The sequence below is a fragment of the Myodes glareolus genome, chromosome 11 (genome assembly GCF_982192425.1).
Source record: "Myodes glareolus chromosome 11, mMyoGla1.1, whole genome shotgun sequence".
NCBI classification, from domain to species: Eukaryota; Metazoa; Chordata; class Mammalia; order Rodentia; family Cricetidae; genus Myodes; species Myodes glareolus.
Genome location: NC_142036.1, coordinates 24100305 through 24122109, shown reverse-complemented (window position 1 = coordinate 24122109; position 21805 = coordinate 24100305). Strand labels below are relative to the sequence as shown.

Genomic DNA, 21805 nt, shown 5'->3' with positions numbered 1-21805 from the left:
GGGAGATTGATCTGTAATTCTCTTTCTTTGTTATATCTTTATGCAGTTTGGGTGTCAGTGAAACTGTGATCTCATAAAAAGAATTTTGCAATGTTCCATCTGTTTCTGTTGTTTGTAACAATTTGAGGAATATTTATATTATCTCATCTTTAAAATTTTGATTGAATTCTACATTGAAACTATCTTTTTTGGAGACTTTTAATGTCTGTTTATTTTGTTTGTCTGGTCTTGATTTAATTTTGGTATGTGGTACCTATCCAGAAAATTGCCAATTTCCTTTAGATTTTCCAGCTTTATGGAGTACAGAAATTTGAAGTATGATCTGATGAGTCTCTGAATTTCCTCAATGTCTGTTGTTATGTCCCCCTTTTCATTTCAGATTCTTTTAATTTGGATGTTCTCTCTCTGCCTTTTGATTAGTTTGAATAAGGGTTTGACTATCTTGTTGATTTTCTCAAAGAACCAGCTCTTTGTTTCATTGATTTTTTGTATTAGTCTCTTGGTTTTTAATTTATTGATTTTAGCCCAGAGTTTGATTATTTTCTGCCATTTACTCCCTCCTGGAGTAAATTTGCTTCTTTTTGTTCTAGAACTTTCAGGTATGCTGTTAAGTTGCTAGTATGTGATTTCTCCAGGTTCTTTATATAGGTGCTTCATGCTATGACCCTCCCTCTTAGCACTGCTTTCACAATGTCCCGTAAATTTGGGTATGTTGTGGATTCATTTTCATTGAATTCTAGGTATTTAATAATTCTAGTATTTAATTTCTTTATTTCTCCTTTGACCCAATGGTGATTCAGATGAGATCTGTTCAGTTTCCATGTTTGTAGGCTTTCTGTAGTTTGTGTTGTTGAACTTTAACTTTAATCCATGGTGTTCCGATAAGATACAAGGGATTATTCCAACTTTTTTCTGTCTGTTGAGATATGCTTTATGACTAACCAAGTATGTGGTCAGTTCTAGAGAAGGTTCCATGAGGTGCTGAGAAGTATGTACATTCTTTTGTGTTTGGTTGAAATGTTCTGTAGATGTCTATTGAATCATAACATCTGTTAGTTTCCTTGTTTCTCTGTAAAGTTTCTGTCTGACTGACCTGTCCTTTGGTGAGAATGGGGTGTTGAAGTTTTCTACTGTTTATGTGTGAGGTTTGATGTGTGGTTTTAAGCTTTAGTAATATTTCTTTCACAAATATGGGTGCCTTTGTATTTGAGGCATAAATGTTCAAAATCGAGACTTCATCTTGATGGATTTTTCCTTTGATGAATATGAAGTGACCTTCTCCATCTCTTTTGATTAACTTTAGTTTGAAGTCTATTTTGTTAAATATTTGGATAGCTATACTGACTTGTTTCTTAGGTCCATTTGATTGGAAAATCTTTTCCCAACCCTTTACTCTCAGGTGATATCTGTCTTTGAAACTGAGGTGTATTTTTTTGTATTCAGCAGTAGGATGGATCCTGTTTTCGTATCCATTCTCTTAGCCTGTGTCTTTTTATAGGTCAGTTGGGTCCATTGATATTAAGAGATTCTATTGACTGTGATTGTTAATTCTTGTTAATTTTTGGTTTTTTTTTGTGGTAGTGGTGGTAATATGTGTGTCTCCCTTTGTGTTTGCTGGTGTGAGATCATCTATTGCCTGTGTTTTTTTTGTGGATGTAGCCAGCTTCCTTGGGTTGGAGTTTTTCTTCCAGTATTTTCAGTAGGGCTGGATGTGTGGCTAGGTATTGTTTAAATCTGGTTTTGTCATGGACTATCTTGTTTTCTCCATCTATGGTGATTGAAACTTTTCCTTGTTTCTCTATTAAGTTTCTGTCTGGCTGACCTGTCCATTGTGAGACTGCTGTGTTGTGGTATGCTGATTCTAAGTACAGTAGTCTGGGCTGGCATCTATGGTCTCTTAATATCTGCAAAGCATCTGTCCAGGACTGTCTAGCTGTTAAGAGTCTCCACTGAGGAGTTGGGTGTAATTCTGATAGGTCTACCGTTATATGTTACTTGGCCTTTTTACTTTGTAGCTCTTAATATTCTTTCTTTATTCTTTATGTTTAATGTTTTGATTATTAGTGGTGAAGGTATTTTTTTGGGGGTCCAGCCTATTTTGTGTTACAAAGCTTCTTGTTTCTTTGCAGGCATGTCTTTATTTAGACTGGGAAAGTTTTCTACAATTTTGTTGAATATGTTTTCTGAGCCTTTGAGCTCTTACTTCTCTCTTACTTCTCTCTTACTTCTTTCTTCTCTTACTTCTATCATTATTATTCTTAGGGTTGGTCTTTTCATGGTGCCCCAGATTTTCTGAATGTTTTGTGCTAGGAATTCATTGGATTTAACATTTTCTTTGACTGATGGATTTGTTTTCTACATCATATCTTCAACACCTGAGATTCTGTCTTCCATTTCTTGTATGGAAGAATAGTTACTTGTATGGAATTTGTAGTTCCTGTTCACTTCCCTAGATTTTCTATTTCCAAAATTCCCTCAGTTTGTGTTTTCTTTATTGTTTCTATTTCAGATTTCAAGTCTTGAACTGTTTCCTTTACCTATTTGATTGCTTTCTTGGTTTTCTTTAAGGGATTTATTGATTTTTCCCCCAAATTTTTGTTTGTCTTTTTCTCAATTTCTTTAAGGAAATTTTTCATTTCTTTTTAAGAGCTTTTATCATCTTCATAAAATTATTTTTTAAAGCCACTTCTTTTTTTTTTTGTATTTCAGCTGCATTGAAATGTTCAGGTTTTGCTGTTGTAGGATCACTGGGTTCTGGTGGTGCCATATTGGTCTTTTGGTTGTTGAATGTATTTTTCCACTGGCGTTTACTCACCTGTTCTTCCAACTGGTGTGGGTCGTGCCTGGGTCTGTGTCATCTGTTCTTCCAACTGATGTGGGTTGTGTCTACGCCTGTTCTTCCAATTGGTGTGGTTTATACCTGTGCTTATGTAGTCTGCTGGGGTTGCAGGGGAGGGCTGGCCTTAGAGAGAATGTTCAGGTTGGGTGAAAGAGTGGGTCTCGGAGGGACAGAGTCCAGTGTGTGGTGGGGGTGGGGGTGTAGCCTGGAGGTAGATCTCTCACCTACTTGCCGACTGGTGGGGAATGCCCAGTCAACACATTGTAAAACACCTTACTCACTGTCTGTCTTATGGTAGGGACTCAGCAGGCAGAGGCTATTACTAATTCACTCCCACAGATTGTAATAGAGTGAACACAAGCAAGAAAGCAGAAGTTACCTGCAGGCAGCTATTCTTTTGAGGAAGCTACTCTTGCTGAGGCAGCTACTCTCACTGAGACAGCTACTCTCTCTGAGGAAGCTACTCTCACTGAAGCAGCTACTTTTGCTGAGGCAGCTACTCTCACCGAGGCAGATAGCCAGATATGTGCCATTTTCAACAACGAACACTACTACCCTTTCTCCCTTCTTCCCTCCTCTGAATTCACATTGTGCATTTACTTTAGAAATTACAAGTTTTAAAATTAAAAAGTCTATAAAATGCTCCTCCTGAATTTGTGTCACACATACACATGCCCACATGCATGTGTACGCACACACACACACACACACACACACACACACAAACATGTTTGTTTGTAACTACACATATTTTTTTAAAGCTTACTTTGACAACTTTTTTTTTCATTCATCTTTCTATTTTTGTGCGCCATGGTGATGTGTGAAGGTCAGAGAGCAACTTCCTGAATTGAGTCTCTTGTGCCACCATGTGTTCCAAGGTTCGCACTCAGGTCATCAGACTTGGCAGCAAGCACTTTTACTGACTGAGCCATCTCACTGGCCTGACACAGTTTTTGTAAAAATGTGTAACCAGGCATGGCAGTGCACATCTTTAATTCCAGCACTCAAGAGACAGAATCAAGTGTATCTCTGAGTCTGAGGCCAGCCTGGTCTACAGAATGAGTTCCAGGACAGCCAGGGCTACACAGAGGAACCCTATTTTGCAAAACAAGCAAGCAAAAAGATTGTATATATAAAGTGGGTAAGATGGCATTATGCCTGTAGTTCCAGCACTTAGAAGGCAAAAGTAGGAAGATAATGAACTGCAGGTTAGCCTGGGCTACATGAGACCTGTCTCAAAAAAATTAAAAAATAAAGTATATACAATATTACGTATACTAATATACATATAACTTTTAAAAACAAAATTAATAATTATGAAGTTTTTATCATATTATTGCCTATTTAAGTATACTTTTTTAATTTATTTATTTATTAAAAATTTCCACCTCTTCCCCGCCTCCTTTTTCCCTCCCCCTCCCCACCTGCCCCTCCCCACCTCCCCCTCCCTCTCTAGTTTTAAGAGCAGTCAGGGTTCCCTGCCCCGTGGGAAGTCCAAGGTCCTCCTCCCTCCATACAGGTCTATAAAGGTGAGCATCCAAACAAACCAGGTTCCCACAAAGTCAGTCCATGCAGTAGAATAAAAAACCCAGTGCCATTGTCCTTGGCTTCTCACTCAGCCTTCATTGCCACCCACATTCAGAGTGTCCATTTTGATCACATGCTCCATCACTCCCAGTCCAGCTGGCCTTGATGAGCTCCCATTAGATCAGTCCCACCGTCTCAGTGGGTGGATGCACCCCTCGTGATCCTGACTTCCTTGCTCACATTCTCCCTCCTTCTGCTCCTCATTTGGACCTAGGGAGCTAAGTCCAGTGCTCCAATGTGGGTCTCTGTCTCTATCTCCATCCATCGCCAGATGAAGGTTCTATGGTGATATGCAAAATATTCATCAGTATGGCTATGGGAGAAGGCCAGTATACTTTTATACAAATAATGTTTTATTTATTTTACTTATTTTGCTTGTTTATACAGGATCTCACATTATAACCCAGTATTCACTATGTAGAGCAGGCTGGCTTCACATTCCTTCGGTCTCAACCTTCTGAGTGCTGGAACTGCAGGTCTGAGCCACTATACCTAGCACAAATAATATTTAATTAATGGCTGGATGCAGGAATAGTTTTCAGTTTGGGGCATCATGCTGAATGCCTTTACCCAGACATTTTGGAACACTTGAATGATTGTTTTCTTCAGATTCACTTGGTTGCCATGATAAAGGATATATACTTTCTCCTAGTTTTGAATGCATTTGGCTAACTTTCTGTTCTAGAAGATTATACAGCTTTCTACATCTACCAGATGTGACCAGGCAATCTCATTTCTCTGAATGGTTAATGTTTTGTTTCCACCCAGACTAGCCTAGTCTTAGTTAGTTGTTATGATAGGTATTTTAATATATACAATTTTATTTTTAGCACATAATGAAATAGATGATTAGGTAAAAACTATCAGTTTGTAAGTATTAAAATTTATTGTGAGATTGGGAATTTCCCCTTCATGAACACTGCCTATTCATATTGATATTTTGTGAGGTGCCTCTGTGTGTTCTGTGATGGTTCAAATTTTTCCTTTTTCTTCTTGATATTTATAGTTTTCTTTCAGTTACTAATATTCTTCTATTTCAGGTTATGGACTATAACATTAACTTGGGCAAACACCTTCTCCCCCTCGTGGTCCAGGTGCTCAAATACTGCTCTTGTCCTCAACTACGGCATTATTTCCAACAGCCACCTCGCTGCTCCCTCTGGTCCTTAAAGCCTCACATCAGGCAGATGTGGTTGAAGGCCTTGCTCGTCATCCTTTACAAGGTGAGTGAGTGTGCTTTCTCTGCTGGTATGGAAGGTTGTCTGAGACAGCACAGTAATGCTAGGAGGGTCCCTAGCGGATGAGGATTCCACAGGATGACAATTAGACCTTCCGAAGAGATGCAGTCTGTGCTGCGAGGCGAAGAGTTATGAGAGTGGAAAAGAAACAGGAGGAATGCAGTGGAGGGTTTCAAATGCTTTTAAAACAACCAGTGAGTTCTATGCTCAGAATCTCATATTTTATCTAAGTCTTGACTATTTATCAGAAAACAAAGGTAATATTTAAAATTATATTTATAGATAGCATTGTTGGTGCTCTTTAAGGCATTTGCTGGGATCTAGCCCACGCTGCTGTCAGTGGTTTGAATCAAGGAGAGACAGGGACCCTATAAAACAAGCTTATGATCAGAACCTGTGTTGCTACTTTTGTGTGCGTTTTTCTAGTGCATGAGAAGTATAAGAAAACTACCCAGCAAGATCCCTGGGAAGACTTACCCTTTGGAATAACCACCTGTGTTTTCTCCCCTTTGCACAGTATCCATACCGAGACTGTGATGTCAGCAAGATCCTTCTGCACCTGATTCACATAACAGTCAATACACTCAATGCGCAATACCATAGCTGCAAGCCCCATGCCACAGCAGGACCTTTGTACAGTGACAACAGCAACATAAGCAGATACAGCGAGAAAGAAAAAGGTACTTCTCAAGACAGAATTCTGTCCTGAACTTAGCTGGGATACATGATCCGCTTTCAGATAGGAGTCTTTATATTGTCCAAGGAGGTAGAGGAGGACCCCCATACATTCTTTTTTGTGGGGGAGGGCTGTCCTGGAACTAGCTCTTGTAGACCAGGCTGGCCTCAAACTCATAGAGATCTATTTACTTCTGCCTCCCGAGTGCTGGGATTAAAGGCTTGCGCCACCACCGCCCAGTGACCACCTTATATTCTTATGAAGCCCAAGCCATCATTTCCTAGTTGGTTAACTTTTCAGCTATCTCGGGAATGTTGTTGCTTTTACTTTTGAACTGAGTTTGCAGGACTTCTGAAACTCAAAATAATAATAATGTTGGGGATGCTGTTTTCCCCATCTGATTAATGAGCTATTATAACCTCCTATTACATACTGGAAACATCTTGCCTTTGGGCTGTGACCTGTCTGGGTTGGCAGTCAGTGGCATCATCATTTGAGTGTCTCTTGTTTGCCCTTGAACTTCATGCTCACAGATTTTGAATTCAGTCTCAATTTTCTGAAGTGCCTCTTCCGAGCCTCATTATTCAGTACGAAGTGATTGAAGGCAGCGGAAATGAAGAGCCTTTTGTGTAGAAGTTTAAATTATTTTCAATGTTGATGCCTTTTTCATTGATAACTTTTCCTCAAAGGCAGCAGTAGAACGAAATACTAAATTGAGGGAAATTACAGATAAAAGATGGAGAGCCAAGGTTTGTGTCTTTGATAAATGCCACAGTATAACTAGAAATCAAAAATGGTGACATCATTGAACTGAATCTTAGGAGAAAGCCAAGTGCCTGTTGACCCTGTAGCATTAGATGGATCTGAATTGGTGGGGTGACTGGAGGAAGGCACTGGACTAGTGGCCAGTGATCCACTGTTTGTTCCTCTGAGGACCACGGTGCTTGGCTGGTGTCAGATGACGAGGAGGGCCAGCTAGCACTCTGGTACCATTCAGATCCTTCTTGAAGAGTGTGGTGTTTATCAGCTAGGTCTCTGGAAAATTGCATAAACTCATTTAAGCTATGACGTTTTCAATGTGAATAGGCCCAATCCCAGATGACTTCCTGGGTAGAAGGGACAGCTCATGGTCCTCCCATCACTATCATGCGACACAATACATTTTTGGAGTTATTTCAAAATTGTGAAATGCAAGTCACTATTGCCATTTGCTTAGAAAATTAGTTTTCAAAAGATTTTTTTTAAAAAAAAAAAAAAGAAAGGAGGTCATTTTGATGCATTTCCCCAGACACATGGGAATCTGGTGGACTGTCTTATCTTTGTGTATACTCACATGGAGGTTTGCATCCATTTTGATTGTTAATGTTTTTTATTTGATTAAAAAGATCTCTGTGGTGACATCAACTAAAGTTTACTGCTTTGGGTTCCATTAACTAGTAGACTCTTGAGCATCAGGATGATATTGGTCTTTAATCGTTAGGACTGACATTTTCCCAGACTCAAGACATCTAGATTCACCATCATCATCACGGTGGGATGGCGTCCTGTCACCGCAGGGATCCATAAAGCTCAGACATTGCAGTTCCAGGGATACCCACCTCAGAGGGCAGGTGGTTTTATTTACCATACTGTGAAGTGTATTTCACGGGTCTTTCTCTCACTGATTATGTGTGCCTTATCCTTTCAAAAGGATGAGGGAGGGAATGTTGGGAAGTAAACTTGAGATTTTGTAGCAGGATGGTTCTTTCTTCATTTATAAGTTACTTGGATTATTTTGACTCAAGAGCAGCCAAGTAGGGTCAGAAGAAAAGACCTATAAGCAAGCTTAGTGGACATTAAGCAATCAGCTTGTCTAAGGAACCCAGGATGACAAGAGCCAAAGGTTTTTTTCCCTTTGGCATCCAAAAATCTATTACAGATATGCAGTAAATGCCTCAAAGAAGAGTCTTCTTACAATAGGAAGAAATGTGATTTTCTGTTTTATTTTTCCTTTGTTTACTCTTTCAGTCCATAATCATCTGTGGAGCTTCTGAGATGACCAGTGGCTTCTCTAAGCTTTTTCTGTGTGTTGTGTGTTTCATTACCAAATGTAGAGTACAGTATTTTGCATTCACGGAGCATAAGGTGCATGTACTGTTAGGCTGTGTCTATGCCAGTTCCCAGATCCCAAGAAGGCATATGTATCTTAGAAGGGTCAAACCCCACTCACGCTAATGTCCTCCTTGTCAAAGATAGCAGGCAAGCTCGAGCAATGTCCAGACTCCTGGAGAGAGTTCTGACATCTATGTGTCATTTGGTTTTAAGTGTAATGGGCACATTCCCCAGGGAAGGCTCTTGTGGACCACTGAGATGGTTCTCATAGTGCTGCCCGCTGTCATTCGGAAGGTGATGGGCAGCTTTGTAACAGGTTGCTCGGTTCTGATCTGAATGATCTGGATAAAGTACAGACCCACAGCTAAACTCTGCTGTTGCTGAAACCATTTAGACCGCCCTAGAATGCTTTCACTGAATGCTTGTGTAGACACAGCCTAAGAGAGAGTAACCTCCTAAGTGTAATTTTGACTTTCTCTCCCCAATCAGAAGAAGATAGTGTTTTTGATGAATCTGATATTCATGATACACCTACTGGACCCTGCAATAAAGAGTCTCAAACTTTTTTTGCAAGATTGAAAAGGATAGGCGGCAGCAAAATGGTGAAATACCAGCCGGTTGAAATGAATGTTCAGAGAAGTATGAACTTTTCCTCTTAGTAATTTTATGCAGAAATGTTGTACTCTACTGTTTGTTTGGGGTGAAATCTTAATTTTATTATGTTACCATATATTTTGATATTATTGATTTTTATATATATGTATGCACAAACAGTATATATATACACACATTTATCTATATATATACGTGAGTTGACAGATATGTCATTAATGTCATGATTGTCTTCAAGGGCCATTGCTTGATTTAATTTGTTGCAAAATGTTTGCTTCTCTTTCACATGATTTGAATACACATTCCTAGACTTGCCTCAGCCAAAAACCAAAACAAAACAAACAAAATCAACCAACAAAACAAAACAAAACAATCCCTCTCTTATGTCTAATGACTATCAGAGCTGAGGAGCTACCTCTAAGTTTGATTTTTGGAAATCTAATCTTAAGCCACTACTTGGGTTTCTTTCATACCCAAGTTTCCCAGTTCTTAAAATCAGAACAAATATTACAAAACCATGGCCAGCAAGTGTTTCCCTTCTGGTAGAGCTGGGATTATAATTGCAATTTGTGCCAATTGTGTACCCAAGTATGAGGGGAAAATGGTAAACTCTCAGAGGGAAATAGTACTAGCTCTTTCTGTTTTGATCAGGTGAAATAGAACTGGCCGAATATAGAGAAACGGGTGCGTTACAAGACAGCGTTCTGCACTGTGTGAGAGAAGAAAGCATTCAGAAAAAAAAGCTGCGCTCTTTTAAACAAAAATCTCTTGATATAGGGAATGCAGACTCCCTCTTGTTTACATTAGATGAGCATCGTAGGAAGTCCTGCATAGATCGCTGTGACATAGATAAGCCTCCTACCCAAGCTGCCTATATCGCACAACGGCAAAATGACCACCACGGACGCTCTAGACAGAATTCTGCTACGAGGCCGGACAATACTGAAATCCCCAAGAATCCGGCGACTGAAGGTTTTCAAGAAACACGAAGGCCCGTGATACCAGAAGTTAGGTTGAACTGTATGGAGACATTCGAAGTGAGAGTTGACTCCCCGGGAAAACCCGCCCCTAAAGAGGATTTCGATCTCATAGATTTGTCCTCAGATTCAACGTCTGGGCCAGAGAAACACTCTATACTCTCAACATCTGACAGTGACTCTCTTGTATTTGAGCCTCTCCCGCCTCTCAGAATAGTAGAAAGTGATGAAGAAGACGAGATGGTGAACCAGGGGAATGATGGTCCCCTGGGTAAAAATGCTGCCTCCTCACCCGCCACCCCCAGCCAGCCCTCTGTCCTCAGCTTAAGCACCACTCCTCTGGTGCAGGTCAGTGTGGAGGACTGTTCCAAAGACTTTTCCTCTAAGGACTCAGGAAATCACCAGTCAGCGAGCAATGAGGACTCGACCATCACAGCTCTGGACGAGCTCACCGACTCTGAAGAGCTGTCGAAGTCACAGGAGCTGAGAGAGTTTGCCTCTGGCAGTCCGCTAACGCTAAAGCAGAAGCGAGACCACCTCCAGAAGTCACCTGCGGTCCCCGAGATGTCAGTGGACTACAACCCTGACCTTGGCATGGCTGGAGAGAAGGCAGGCCAGACACCAACGTCAGGGGCCAAAACTGTGCTCCTCAAAGTTCCCGAAGATGCCGAGAGTCCAATAGAAAGCGAGAAGCCCAACTCGAGCACTGAGTCTGATACAGAACAGAACCCTGAAAGGAAGGCAGAGGAGGATGGGGCTGAGGAATCAGAGTTTAAGATTCAGATCGTCCCCAGACAGAGGAAACAAAGGAAGATTGCCGTCAGCGCTATCCAGAGAGAGTACCTCGACATCTCCTTCAACATTCTAGACAAATTGGGTGACCAGAAGGACCCAGGTAAGCCTGTCTCTCTTCTTTCGGACCTTCAGGTTTGTGCATCTTACTTGGTAGGGTTTTGACACAAACTATGCACCAAACTGGAAATCTTATAATGTCGGGGCTGACATTATAACCGCTTCATAACACTCAGAATCCATCCTGGTCACCACAGGGCGCTGGATTCTGATATGGCTGTCCTGGCTCCATCAATGTTTCGTGTTTGTTGTTTCTAGTTTTGCCATCAATCTTGACTGTTCTGGGCAATGGCTAATTGATACCTAGATATTTCAAAAGTAACTTTGGCTTTCCCTAAAGCAGCAGAAATAATTAATTTTGTATTATGTTTTTGCTTTCATTTTTTTCCTCTCTTGTTATAATTTGCTTTTTGTTTCTGTGATCTAACACTGTCTGAAAACAACTTGGGGGAGGAAAGGGCTTATTTTACCTTATACTTCCAGGTCACAATCCATCATTGAGGGAAGTCGGGGCAACAATTCAAGGTAGGCATCCGGAGGCAGGAGCTGAAGCAGAGACCATGGAGAGGAGCTTACTGAGTTACTGACTTGTTTCCAGGCTTAGCTCCCTTTCTTACGTATCCCAGGCCTGCCTTCTTCTGGTTTGCAGTGCCCATAGTGGACTGAGTCCTTCCTATAACAATTAGTAATTAAGGAAATGCCCTTACAGGCATGCCCAGGGGCTAATCTGATGGAGGCAATTCCTCCATTGATATGTAACTAGCAGTTGCTTTTCTTAGGTAGGTAATGTAAAGTTGCAACCAAAATCAGCCATCACACTCTGTTTATGTTAGTGAACTATGTAGTCCAAATGCAGAGTAAATGAACTGTTGAATAATCATTCAGGAGTTACAGTAGATTGGTCAGTGCACAGTTTCCAGGTACAATCTGGACTCTGACCCACAGACACCAACTGCTGCGTTTCCAGTCTTAAGTGTCTTTTGCTGTGTTTTCTTTGAGGCACAATTTTTAGAAAATGTTGTATAAAAAGTGGCCTTCTGTTGGTCCCTCACTAATCCCAAATGAGTCTCCTGTCACGTTAACCCTGATGGGGGTGCTTCCTCCTCCTCGTCTGAATGATGGCAGTGATTAAAGGATGTGAGAAAAGCTACAGTTATTTTTGTCTGCTTGGAAACCAGAGACCATTGAGAACTGGCAAAGACCGTGGAGGTGACCTTGAGTCCAGCCTGTGAATTCTTAGGTCGTGCCCCTTCCCCAGGTGACACAAGCTGGCGAAGGCAATGCTGGACGGTCTACCTCGTCCTAGTCCAGCTCCCCCCACTCTCCCACTCCGGAGAAATACCCAGACCCCTTCACTTCCCTGACATCTATAGGGATTTCTAGCTCTTTCCTAGCCATAGGACACAACAGTTTGCCTCAAAGACACTGAAAAACTACTGAGTGAGCGTTAGCATGTTTGGAACCGGTCATGTTCTAGCCAGGCAGGGTGGAGTCTTATCTCATCAGGAAAGTTTAACCAACTAAGAAGGGTTTGACGGAAACTTGGTCATCTTTATCTTGTTTGGGACCAGGGGAATTGTTGCATTTGAGTGCAGGACGGAATTGACCCAGAAACTATAGGTGCATGGTAGGAGTTGTATATGATAGACATTTATTGTACATAGGTTGTATATAATTCACAGGATACGTTAGTATGTGCATACATTTTAGCTTCTTCATTTTCCCATATATTTAGTTGTTCCCCAAGATACCAAGTGAAAAACTGGTTTTCTTTTTTGTAGTCATACATTTGATCCCAGAACAAGAGAAAAGTATATGAAGACGATTGTTGAATTTTTGAAAATTACCCTGTCAGTTGGCTCTTTAGCCCTCCACTTCACACAAACATACAGATCTTTCCCTACTGGGAGCACTAGAAGGAGGAGGGGCCCATACAATGAGTGTCTGGGTCAGGCTTTCTGCTTTTACCAGAGGGGAGCGAGAGGGGTCCAGACACGCCCTCTTCCCAATCCTCTCCACTGATAGCCTCATTTGCTCATTGCCCAGAGGATAGGGCCACCTCTCTGCTGGCTGGGCTGCTCTTCTTCTGCTTCACTAGATTGTCATAAATTCTGAAAAATTCCCATACTACCTCCCTCCACACCCTCAGAAATTCATGGGTTCCTTTTAGCAAAACCCTTTGTCTGTCTTCCTCTGTCTAGCTCTTATTTCCATCACCTTCCTAACGTAATGGAAGCCTGGCTCTTCCTGAGGATGCAGCTTCCTGAAAGCCCATGTAACTGACATGTGCCACTGGGCTGGGGGCATGGGTTGGAGGCTGTTTGCACTCACCATGCCCCCACAGGCCTTTATTTCCTTATCTCTAAGATCTACAATTCTGATTCTGCTGTCATCAGCCCATCAAACACAGTCCTGTTGTTCATTAGTACTCCCTGACTCTTGACCCCATCAACACCCATGTTCTGTTCTGTTCTTCATTCTTACTGTTTCAGTAATACATGCTGATGCCTTCTGATTCCCAGGCGTCCCAGTTTCTCGAACTGGCCTTCTCCAGTGCCTTTCCATCCTCGAGCTTAGCTCAGCCACTGATTCTGTAATTGTATCCCAGGCTTATTACCAACAACCCCAGCCTTCCTGAGATTTCAGTGATATCCACTGCTCTTTGATGACCAGTTCTTCTCTCTCTCGGCCAGGACTTATCGATCCTACTGTACCTTACTGTCTCCCACTTCTGTCTTATCTTCTTCTCACCTTAAATTCAAGTCTATCCTCTTGGGCATCCTTTCCCAAACACGCTCGAATGTATACATCCTTCATGAAACCAAACTCTCTGTGCACAAGCATTTGCCCCAATCAGACGAATATGTCTAGATAAAAATGTATAACGTAGGATATTTCATTTTAAACTCATGGTGACAAACCGTAACTGGGAAGTTACCCACCAATTATAAAGTATTTTCCAGATCCACACTTAGTTCTCCTACTTGGCTATTTCATAGCTGCTTTTCTCCTCAAAGGTCAAGACCTCTTCCTGCCTGACACGATCATAAGGAATTTCCTGCTTCATTTATTCACTTCCCAACCACACCTGCCTTCTCCTCTGACATTTACATTTAACCACGTGGTTTCCTGCCAAGATCCCATTTCTCTTATCTACCCCGGGATACAAGAACATTCTCCCTCTGCCCTCCATGGGTTCTTTTAAAGAACTTCTGACTTGAGCACACAGACACAATCTTATTTTGTTCTTTACTTAAAAATAAAAAGAGGCATAAAGGCAGTGTTTTGGTTTGCTTTCCATTGCTGTGATAACAATGCTATGACCCAAAGCTACCAAAGGAAGAAAGAGTTTATTCTGCCTCATGGTTCCAGAAGGTTAGAGTCCATCATGGTGGGGAATGCATGGTATGGGAATGGCAGCAGGAAGATGGCCGATCATGTTTTATCTATAGTCAGCAATCAGAGGGAAAGGGCACAGGGTATAGAGCCAGGCTATAAAACCTCAAAGCCATAAGGACACACTTCCTCCATCAAGGCTCCACCCCACCCCAAACAGCACCACTGACTGGGGAGCAAGTGATCAAATACATGAGCCAATGAGACATTTGTCATTCAAAACACCTCAGCATCCAACAATTGCACTCTCCAGTTTTCTTCTGTGATATTTTTCTTCCATTTTTCCCTACTACAACAACAAAACTGTATTTTTCAAAATCACCAAGGACCTCCACTGCTAAATCCAATGGTCACTGTTGAAGCTTCTTCTCTGGCATAGCTACAATATTGGACATAATTGATAACGTCTACTTAAAGTGGTTTCTAGGATGCATGCACCTGGCTTTCCCTTTCTATTTGTTGATCACTAAGTCTCAGTCTCTCCTGTTGGTTCTTCCTCATTTCCCCAAGGGAGTATATCCCTTGTCTTTTCCCCACTTCTGGGGACACCTACTTTCTTGGTGATCTCATTTACTGAGACAACTATCAGTTACCCATTGCTGTACTAATGTCATATCAAAACAATCACCAGCATACAACAGTAAGCTTTTATGATTTATCTCTGAGAGTCTTGGTCATGTAAAGATGAACTAAGCTAGACCCAGCTTGGATGGGCAGCCAAGCTCTGTTTCCCTTGCTTTCTAGCCTTCTCAGTATTCCACAAAGTCTAGGGATATTCTTATTGTTATGTAGCAACAGAGTACAAGATCAATTGTACAGACACTTACAAAAGCTTAAGTCAATGTTTCCTTCGTGTTGTTGCAATAAGAAGACATTATGGCCAGAATCAACCTGGGGAAGGAAAGGGTTTATTTAGCTTATACTTCCAAGTCACAGTTCATGATTGAAAGAAGTTGGGGCAGGAACTGAAGCAGAAACCACAGAGGAATGCTGCTTATTGGCTTGCTCTCCTTCTGGTTCATGTTTGGTTAGATTTCTTGTACAGCCTAAACCAACCTGCCTAGGGATCTACTGCCATAGTGACCTGGGTCCTTGTATATCAACTAGCATTTAAGAAAATGATCCACAGACATGCCTACAAGTCACTCTGATCAAGGCAATTCTTCATTTGTGGTTCTCCCATCCTAGGCGACACTAGGTTGTATCAACTTGACTATAACGTCTTACCTTGACTGTAACATCTTACCAGGACCATCATAGAACGCCTGCAAATCCTTTATAGGGGAAAGAAAATCGCATGACTGAACCAAAACCAAAGGGAAATTTGTATTCCTCCTAGGGATGTCAAAGTCATTCAGTGAAAGGGGCTCGCTCAGGGAGAAGTGAGAACATGGAGTCTCATCTCTCACATTGTACAGGACATAATCATACTATAAAATAGTCTCTTGCTGTTCTCAGAAATTAAACCTTAACTGAGAATCATTAGTTCCATCTGGCAACTTTAATCTTCTCTAAGACATAACATATACCACCTCCTTCGTATGCCCACCATTTCTATAGTGACTGTTGGGTCAAGGGTCAATACATCCTATCTGGCATACCCGCTCTTGTCTCCTAACTCCTCTCCCACTGCCTTCCTTCATGGCCTTCATTCCTTTCTGTACAATAGGCAGAGTGATCCTTTAGAATAGAATAGTGTCTCTTTTATTTTTCTGGCATAAGTCCTTTCAGGGCCTTCCCACATCCCTTGCAGTAAAAATCTGAATTCCTCATATGCCTCAAGACTTCTCTAGCATCCCTGTTCTCATATCTTCTGTTGCAGGAGGCTGCTTGGTTGTTCCTGGCCACTTAGCCCCTAAATAATTACACAGAAACTATATTATTTAAAACACTGTTTGGACCATTAGCTCTAGCTTCTTATTGGCTAACTCTTACGTTATTTTAACCCATTTCTATTCATCTGTATACTGCCACGTGGCAGTGGCTTACCAGCAAAGATTCTAACTGGCATCTGTCTGACTCTGCTTCCTTTCTCCCAGCATGCCATTTGGTTTTCCCTGCTTCCCTAAGTTCTGTCCTATCAACAGGCCCAGGCAGTTTCTTTATTCATTAATGGTAATCACAGCATACAGAGGGAAATCCCACATCACTTCCCCTTTCCTGTTTAAATAAAAAGGAAAGTTTTAACTTTAACATAGTAAAATTCATATAACAAAACAGGTATCAAGTAAGAATTATTGTTACAATATTTATATCTACTTTATCTTTTATCATAACTAAGGAAAACTATAATTATAACTGTCAATTCTTCAACTCCATCAAAAACTTCAGAAAGATATATTACCTAAATAAACAGGAAGTGCATTGTAAGCAACTTCCAAAACTCCAGAATTGACAGAGACTTATCACTCCCTGGACAGTCACCCAAAGTGCTTCTGTACTGTTGGGGCATCCATCTTCAGCCTAAAGGCCCATAATATCCAGAAGACTTTTCCATGAAGCAGAAAATTTCAAAGGCGGTTCCACCTATATTGGCAGTTTTTAGTTGTTTTCTTCTGTGTCCTTCAGAATGTCTGGTAGACTCTTTCATGAAGCAGGAACCCTGAAAGACCATTTCACCTTTAGGCAAGTTCAGCAGTCATTTCTCTGTGGGCCCTGCATGTTCAGTCCATTAAGCAGTCCAGGCAAGAGCAGTTTCTTGCCCAAATGGCTAACCAACTCTGTATGAAGTGTCTTCAGTGCCCATCATCCTCTTCAAGTAATTGGTGCTGCCAGGAGCAGATGTGTCTCATTGTTATGAAAAGTCCTAAGTTCTTAAAACATTTTAAATGCCATATTCTGTAGTCTTTGAAAGATTTGAAGAATGCCTATCCATATGAAATACATTTCTGTACATCTAGAAAATCTAACTAACATGACTACAAACTTGACTATTATAGATGATTATCTATTAACCTATATTTCTTAATTATATATTGCATTTTTAAATGAGCTGTACAATCACAATACCTTAATCAAGAGCAGAAATATACATAGAACAAAATTGATCTTAAATTTGTATTAATAAACCAAGATCTATACCAATGCAAATCTCTATAGCATATCTCCCTTTAAATGTAAACAAACACTTATAGACAATATTTGGAAATATGGGCGTAGTTCTGTCTAAACTTCTTCCTGCTGTTTATTGGACGAAGTAATTTTCTGAGGGGTGTTCAAGGCAACCTTTCAGGGGGGTTTAGTCCATCAAACCACATTAATCTGGAAAAATTCTACAGGTTCTCATACTCTGTGGAAACAAAAGGAAAACCTCTTTTCCAAAGCAACATATCCTTAGACCCAAATTCTGAAGTCAAGATACTTTTATAATATATATGCTGATTTAGTTTAGAAGTCCATACAATGAAATGTCTCTCTGTACTTAGCTCCTTCACAGCCAAAAAATTTAAAGAAACACAATAGTATACATAATCCAGACTCTCTGCAAATTTTACATTGTCACATGGCTTATTATTCTTTCTCTATTACTTTTTAATATTTATTTTATTATCTTTACTCCTTTACTCTATTACTGTCTGTACTCTTTCATATTACAGGTACTGTCTCTTTACTCTTTTTCTTCTCTCTCCCAAGCCTATGTACATTTTTTAAACACTGTGTCTCGTTTAGAGGTCTTTTATGTCTGAATCTGTCCTATTGTGCATCTGTAATTTGTTACTGTCCAGAAGTGTTTGTTAAAATGCTAAACCCTTCTTATGAACTTAAGGTGCGCCATTACTAGGTCAAATATGGCCTTGCCTGCTTGCTCCGCTCAGTCCAACATGGTGGAAGAGGTCCGTTCACCGCTTCTGCAAGCCATGCACACCGCCCCAGTTCCAAGAATGCAGCAGGTCCATGTCGAGCCATTAAGTAGTTGTTGCACTCCTGCTCACAACAAAACTCATTTAAATGCTTGAAAGCCAGACCTCGTCAGAGTTCACACTGGCTGCATAGCTCAGAAAGCCAGCATTTTAAAACCACACCTTATTTTTTCTGCTTTGGCTGAATCAGGAAAACCTCTGTTAAAGGAGCCATGCCTCTGCTTGCTTCTAGCAAACAGAACCCATCCAAGAAAATGATGCTACCAAACCACGCTTAGCTGTTTTCTTTTGTGTCTAGGATTCCTTTTTAAATACTCTCGGGTTTTACGTGGATTTAGTCAACCACGTTGGTGCCAATTTGTTGGAGGGAAGGAACCACTTGTTGGTTCCCTGCTGCTTAGTCCCGAAATAATCACACAGAAACTATATTATTTAAAACACTGTTTGGCCCATTAGCTCTAGCTTCTTATTGGCTAACTTTTATATCTTAATTTAATTAATTAATCTGTGTATCATCACGAGGCAGTGGCTTACTGGATAAAGTTCTGTTCAGTTCCAGTGGGGCTACTTCCCTCTGACTCTGCCTCCTTTCTCTTAGCATGCCATTTAGTTCTCTCTGTCTACCTAAGTTCTGCCCTGTCAACAGGCCAAGACAATTTATTTATTCATTAATGGGAATCACGGCATACAGAGGGAAATCCCATATCAGTCCTCTCTCTTTATTTTCACTGCTTTCTCTACAAATTCTACATGGCCACACTGGCCTCTTGCCATTTCTTGGCTACCCCTACGTGCTCTTAGCTTAGGGCCTCAACCTACTGTTCTCCAAGGCTTAAGTGCTCCAATACTTGCTTGATGCACTCTCTCACTTCCTCTCACCAGTGAGGCCTGCCCTGAGTTTAGCCAACCCCCCAACCGGCATCTGGTTCTCTTTCCTGTCTCTAATGTTACCTCAACATAGGACAATTTATTCACTTTTACACATGTCTTCCCCTATCAAATCAAATCAAATCAAAGTTCTGTGATGCAATGTAGGGCAGAGGCTGCTCCTTTGTTCCTGGCTGCCCAGACCTGAAATAAATACACAAAAAACTATATTAGTTGCAATACTGTTTGGCCAATAGCTTAAGCATATTTCTAGCTAGCTCTTACATTTTAAATTAACCCATTTCTATTATTTAATATTTTACCATGAGGATTGTAGTTTACTGACAAAGTCCTGATGTGTCTGTGTCCTGAGGTGGCTACACGGCATCTCACTGACTCTGCCTTCTTTCTCCCAGCATTCAGTTTACATTTCCCACCTGGCTCCACTTTCCACTATCACAGGCCAAAGCAGCTTCTTTATTCATTAACCAATAAAAGCAACACAAACACAGAAGGGCTTCCTACACCAATGCAGTATTTTTGTTTTGCTTGTTTTCTGATTATATCCCAAGAGACTGAGAGAGCACTGGTGCATGCGACTAGATGGGGAGTCACTGATTCTTCTGTACATGGCTCTAGAAAACTGAGAGCAAATGTGTTGAAAATAAGTGTGCATCTCTTTTCAAATGTTTGCTCTAAACTCTATATAGATGAGAGGCTTCAGAAAAATGACTGAGAACTAAGGAAAGATGGCCTAGTCTAAAGAATTTGTGCAGACTAGGACATCAGTAGCTGTCATCTCGTACTGTTTCTTTAAGGTTAAAGTACAGCAAGGATTTCAGGACACACACCCAAAACCTAAAAAGCCACAATGAACTTTCAGTGGATTCTTGAAGATTAATTTCATTTTCCTCATTTCATATTATTGGCAGACCACAATCCACGACTGTAGCACACAGAGAAGGCAGGTCAATAGGGTAAGAGAAGCACTAATGTAACCTCTCTAGTTTTGCATTATAGAAAAACAATACCTAACATTTTTATCTTGATGACTAAAGTAACATCAAATGGTTACTCACTGTCAGGAGTGTTTGGGAGACTGTACGGCAGTTACTCTGTTTTGTTACCATGAAGTTACTGGGGGGAGGTGCTGGAGCGGCTGCTCAGCAGTGAGAGTGTATACTGCTCATCGAGAGCACCTGAGTGTAGATCCCAGCCCCTGGGACTCCAGATCCAGGGATCCAGTACCCTCTCCTGTCCTCTAGAGGTACCTGTACACACACACACACACACACACACACACACACACACACGCACGCACACACACACGCACACACGCATGCCCGCACACACCAAATAAAGAAATTTGCAGAAAGAAAACCCGAAGTTCTTAGTGGTGATTTGACTCAGTTGACAAACTGCATGCCAAGCAGGCATGAGGAATGAGTTTGGATAACGAGCAGCCGTGCCAGCGTCAAGAAAGTCAGTGCACTGCCCGTGACGCTACTGTTTGGGGGTCACGGCAGGGTGGAGCACAGACAGACAGATCCCTGCAACTCATTAGTCAGTCAGCCTTGCTGAATCTACGAGTTTCAGGTTCGGTGAGAGAAAACATGTAGAGAGTGAGCAAGGAATACTCAGCATCAAACTCCGGCACACCTACACACACCCACACGAACATCTGCATACAGAACACACACAAAGTTATTAATATGGCAGCCATATCTATGTGTCAGAAAGACCTCGAAAACTGAACAGTCTATGTTCCAAAGCCAGTGCCTCAAAACTTTTTCCAGACTCTGTTCTGGGACCTTTTGTATCTGATGCTTTAACAGGCTTGATGCCATCTAGTGTTGGAGCAGCAGACATTGATTATAAAATATTGTTGATTGCTCTGTGGCAAGAAGCAGCAGCTGGCATTATGAAAAAGATGAGATGGTACATTTTGAATTTGAGAGCTTGAAGCCACTTAATATGGCTGCCTCTAACTCACAGCATGGTGTAGTCATGGAAACCCACATTGGCAACTCCGAGCCAGCAAGAGGCTCAGTGTGTTCTCTGCCCAGTGCTGTTGTAAAGAATTGTAGTTTCGACACGCCAATCCTTTCAGAAATTTTGAGGTTACTGTGCAGTTATCTAGAATGCTGTAGAAGGGCTTACTTCCCAATATTGATAGATTAATAAGACAATATTATATGCATAAAATACATGACACTGGAGAGGATATTTATAAAATAGAAGAAAACAAAGCAGAGGTCGTGTCCCTCTAACGCAGCGGTTCTCAAGCTGTGAAGTCACAACCCTCTGTGGGTCACATAGCAGATATTTACGTTATGATTCATGACAGAAACAAATTATGGTTATGAACTATCAACGAAATAATGTTTTCTTTTTCTTTATTCTTCTTTCATATATTACATCCCAGCCACAGTTTCTTCCTCCTCCTCTCTTCCCAGTCTCTCTTCTTCACCTCTCCTGTGCCCCATATCTACTCCTCTTCTGTAATGAATTAATTTTATGGTTGGGGATCACCATAACCTGAGGAACTGTATTAAGCAGTCGCAGCATTAGGAAGGTTGAGAACCACTGCTCTCGAGATACTGAGAGTCTCATTTAGGACTATTTATTTCTTAGCAGACACAGGTCCTGCTCTTAAATTGCTTCCAGCTTAGTAACTTAATAACCTTACAGTGTGATAAGTTTGGAGAAAAAATTAAGGTCAAATGCTTCATAAGAAGGTCACCTGACTGAGTGTTTTGAAGGGAAACAGTGTCCTGGAAGCCTCCTTGGATGTGAAATCTTCTATTGAA

The 21805-nt window shown here is 41.1% G+C and overlaps 1 protein-coding gene across 8 annotated transcripts in view; it reads left to right on the top strand.

Annotated features, from left to right (window-relative positions):
* The window catches only part of Unc79 (unc-79 subunit of NALCN channel complex), a 246882-nt gene that overhangs the window by 156338 nt on the left and 68739 nt on the right, over positions 1-21805 (top strand). For 5 of the 8 annotated variants that reach the window (XM_085697861.2, XM_048449516.3, XM_048449513.3 and 2 more), the window contains 4 exons: positions 5467-5649; positions 6182-6344; positions 8921-9070; positions 9695-10915. In XM_085697861.2, coding sequence (XP_085553987.2) covers positions 5467-5649; positions 6182-6344; positions 8921-9070; positions 9695-10915 — 1717 coding nt within the window. The remainder of the gene's footprint in view (positions 1-5466; positions 5650-6181; positions 6345-8920; positions 9071-9694; positions 10916-21805) is intronic. The other 3 variants (XM_048449519.3, XM_048449518.3, XM_048449515.3) reach the window with 1 other exon arrangement.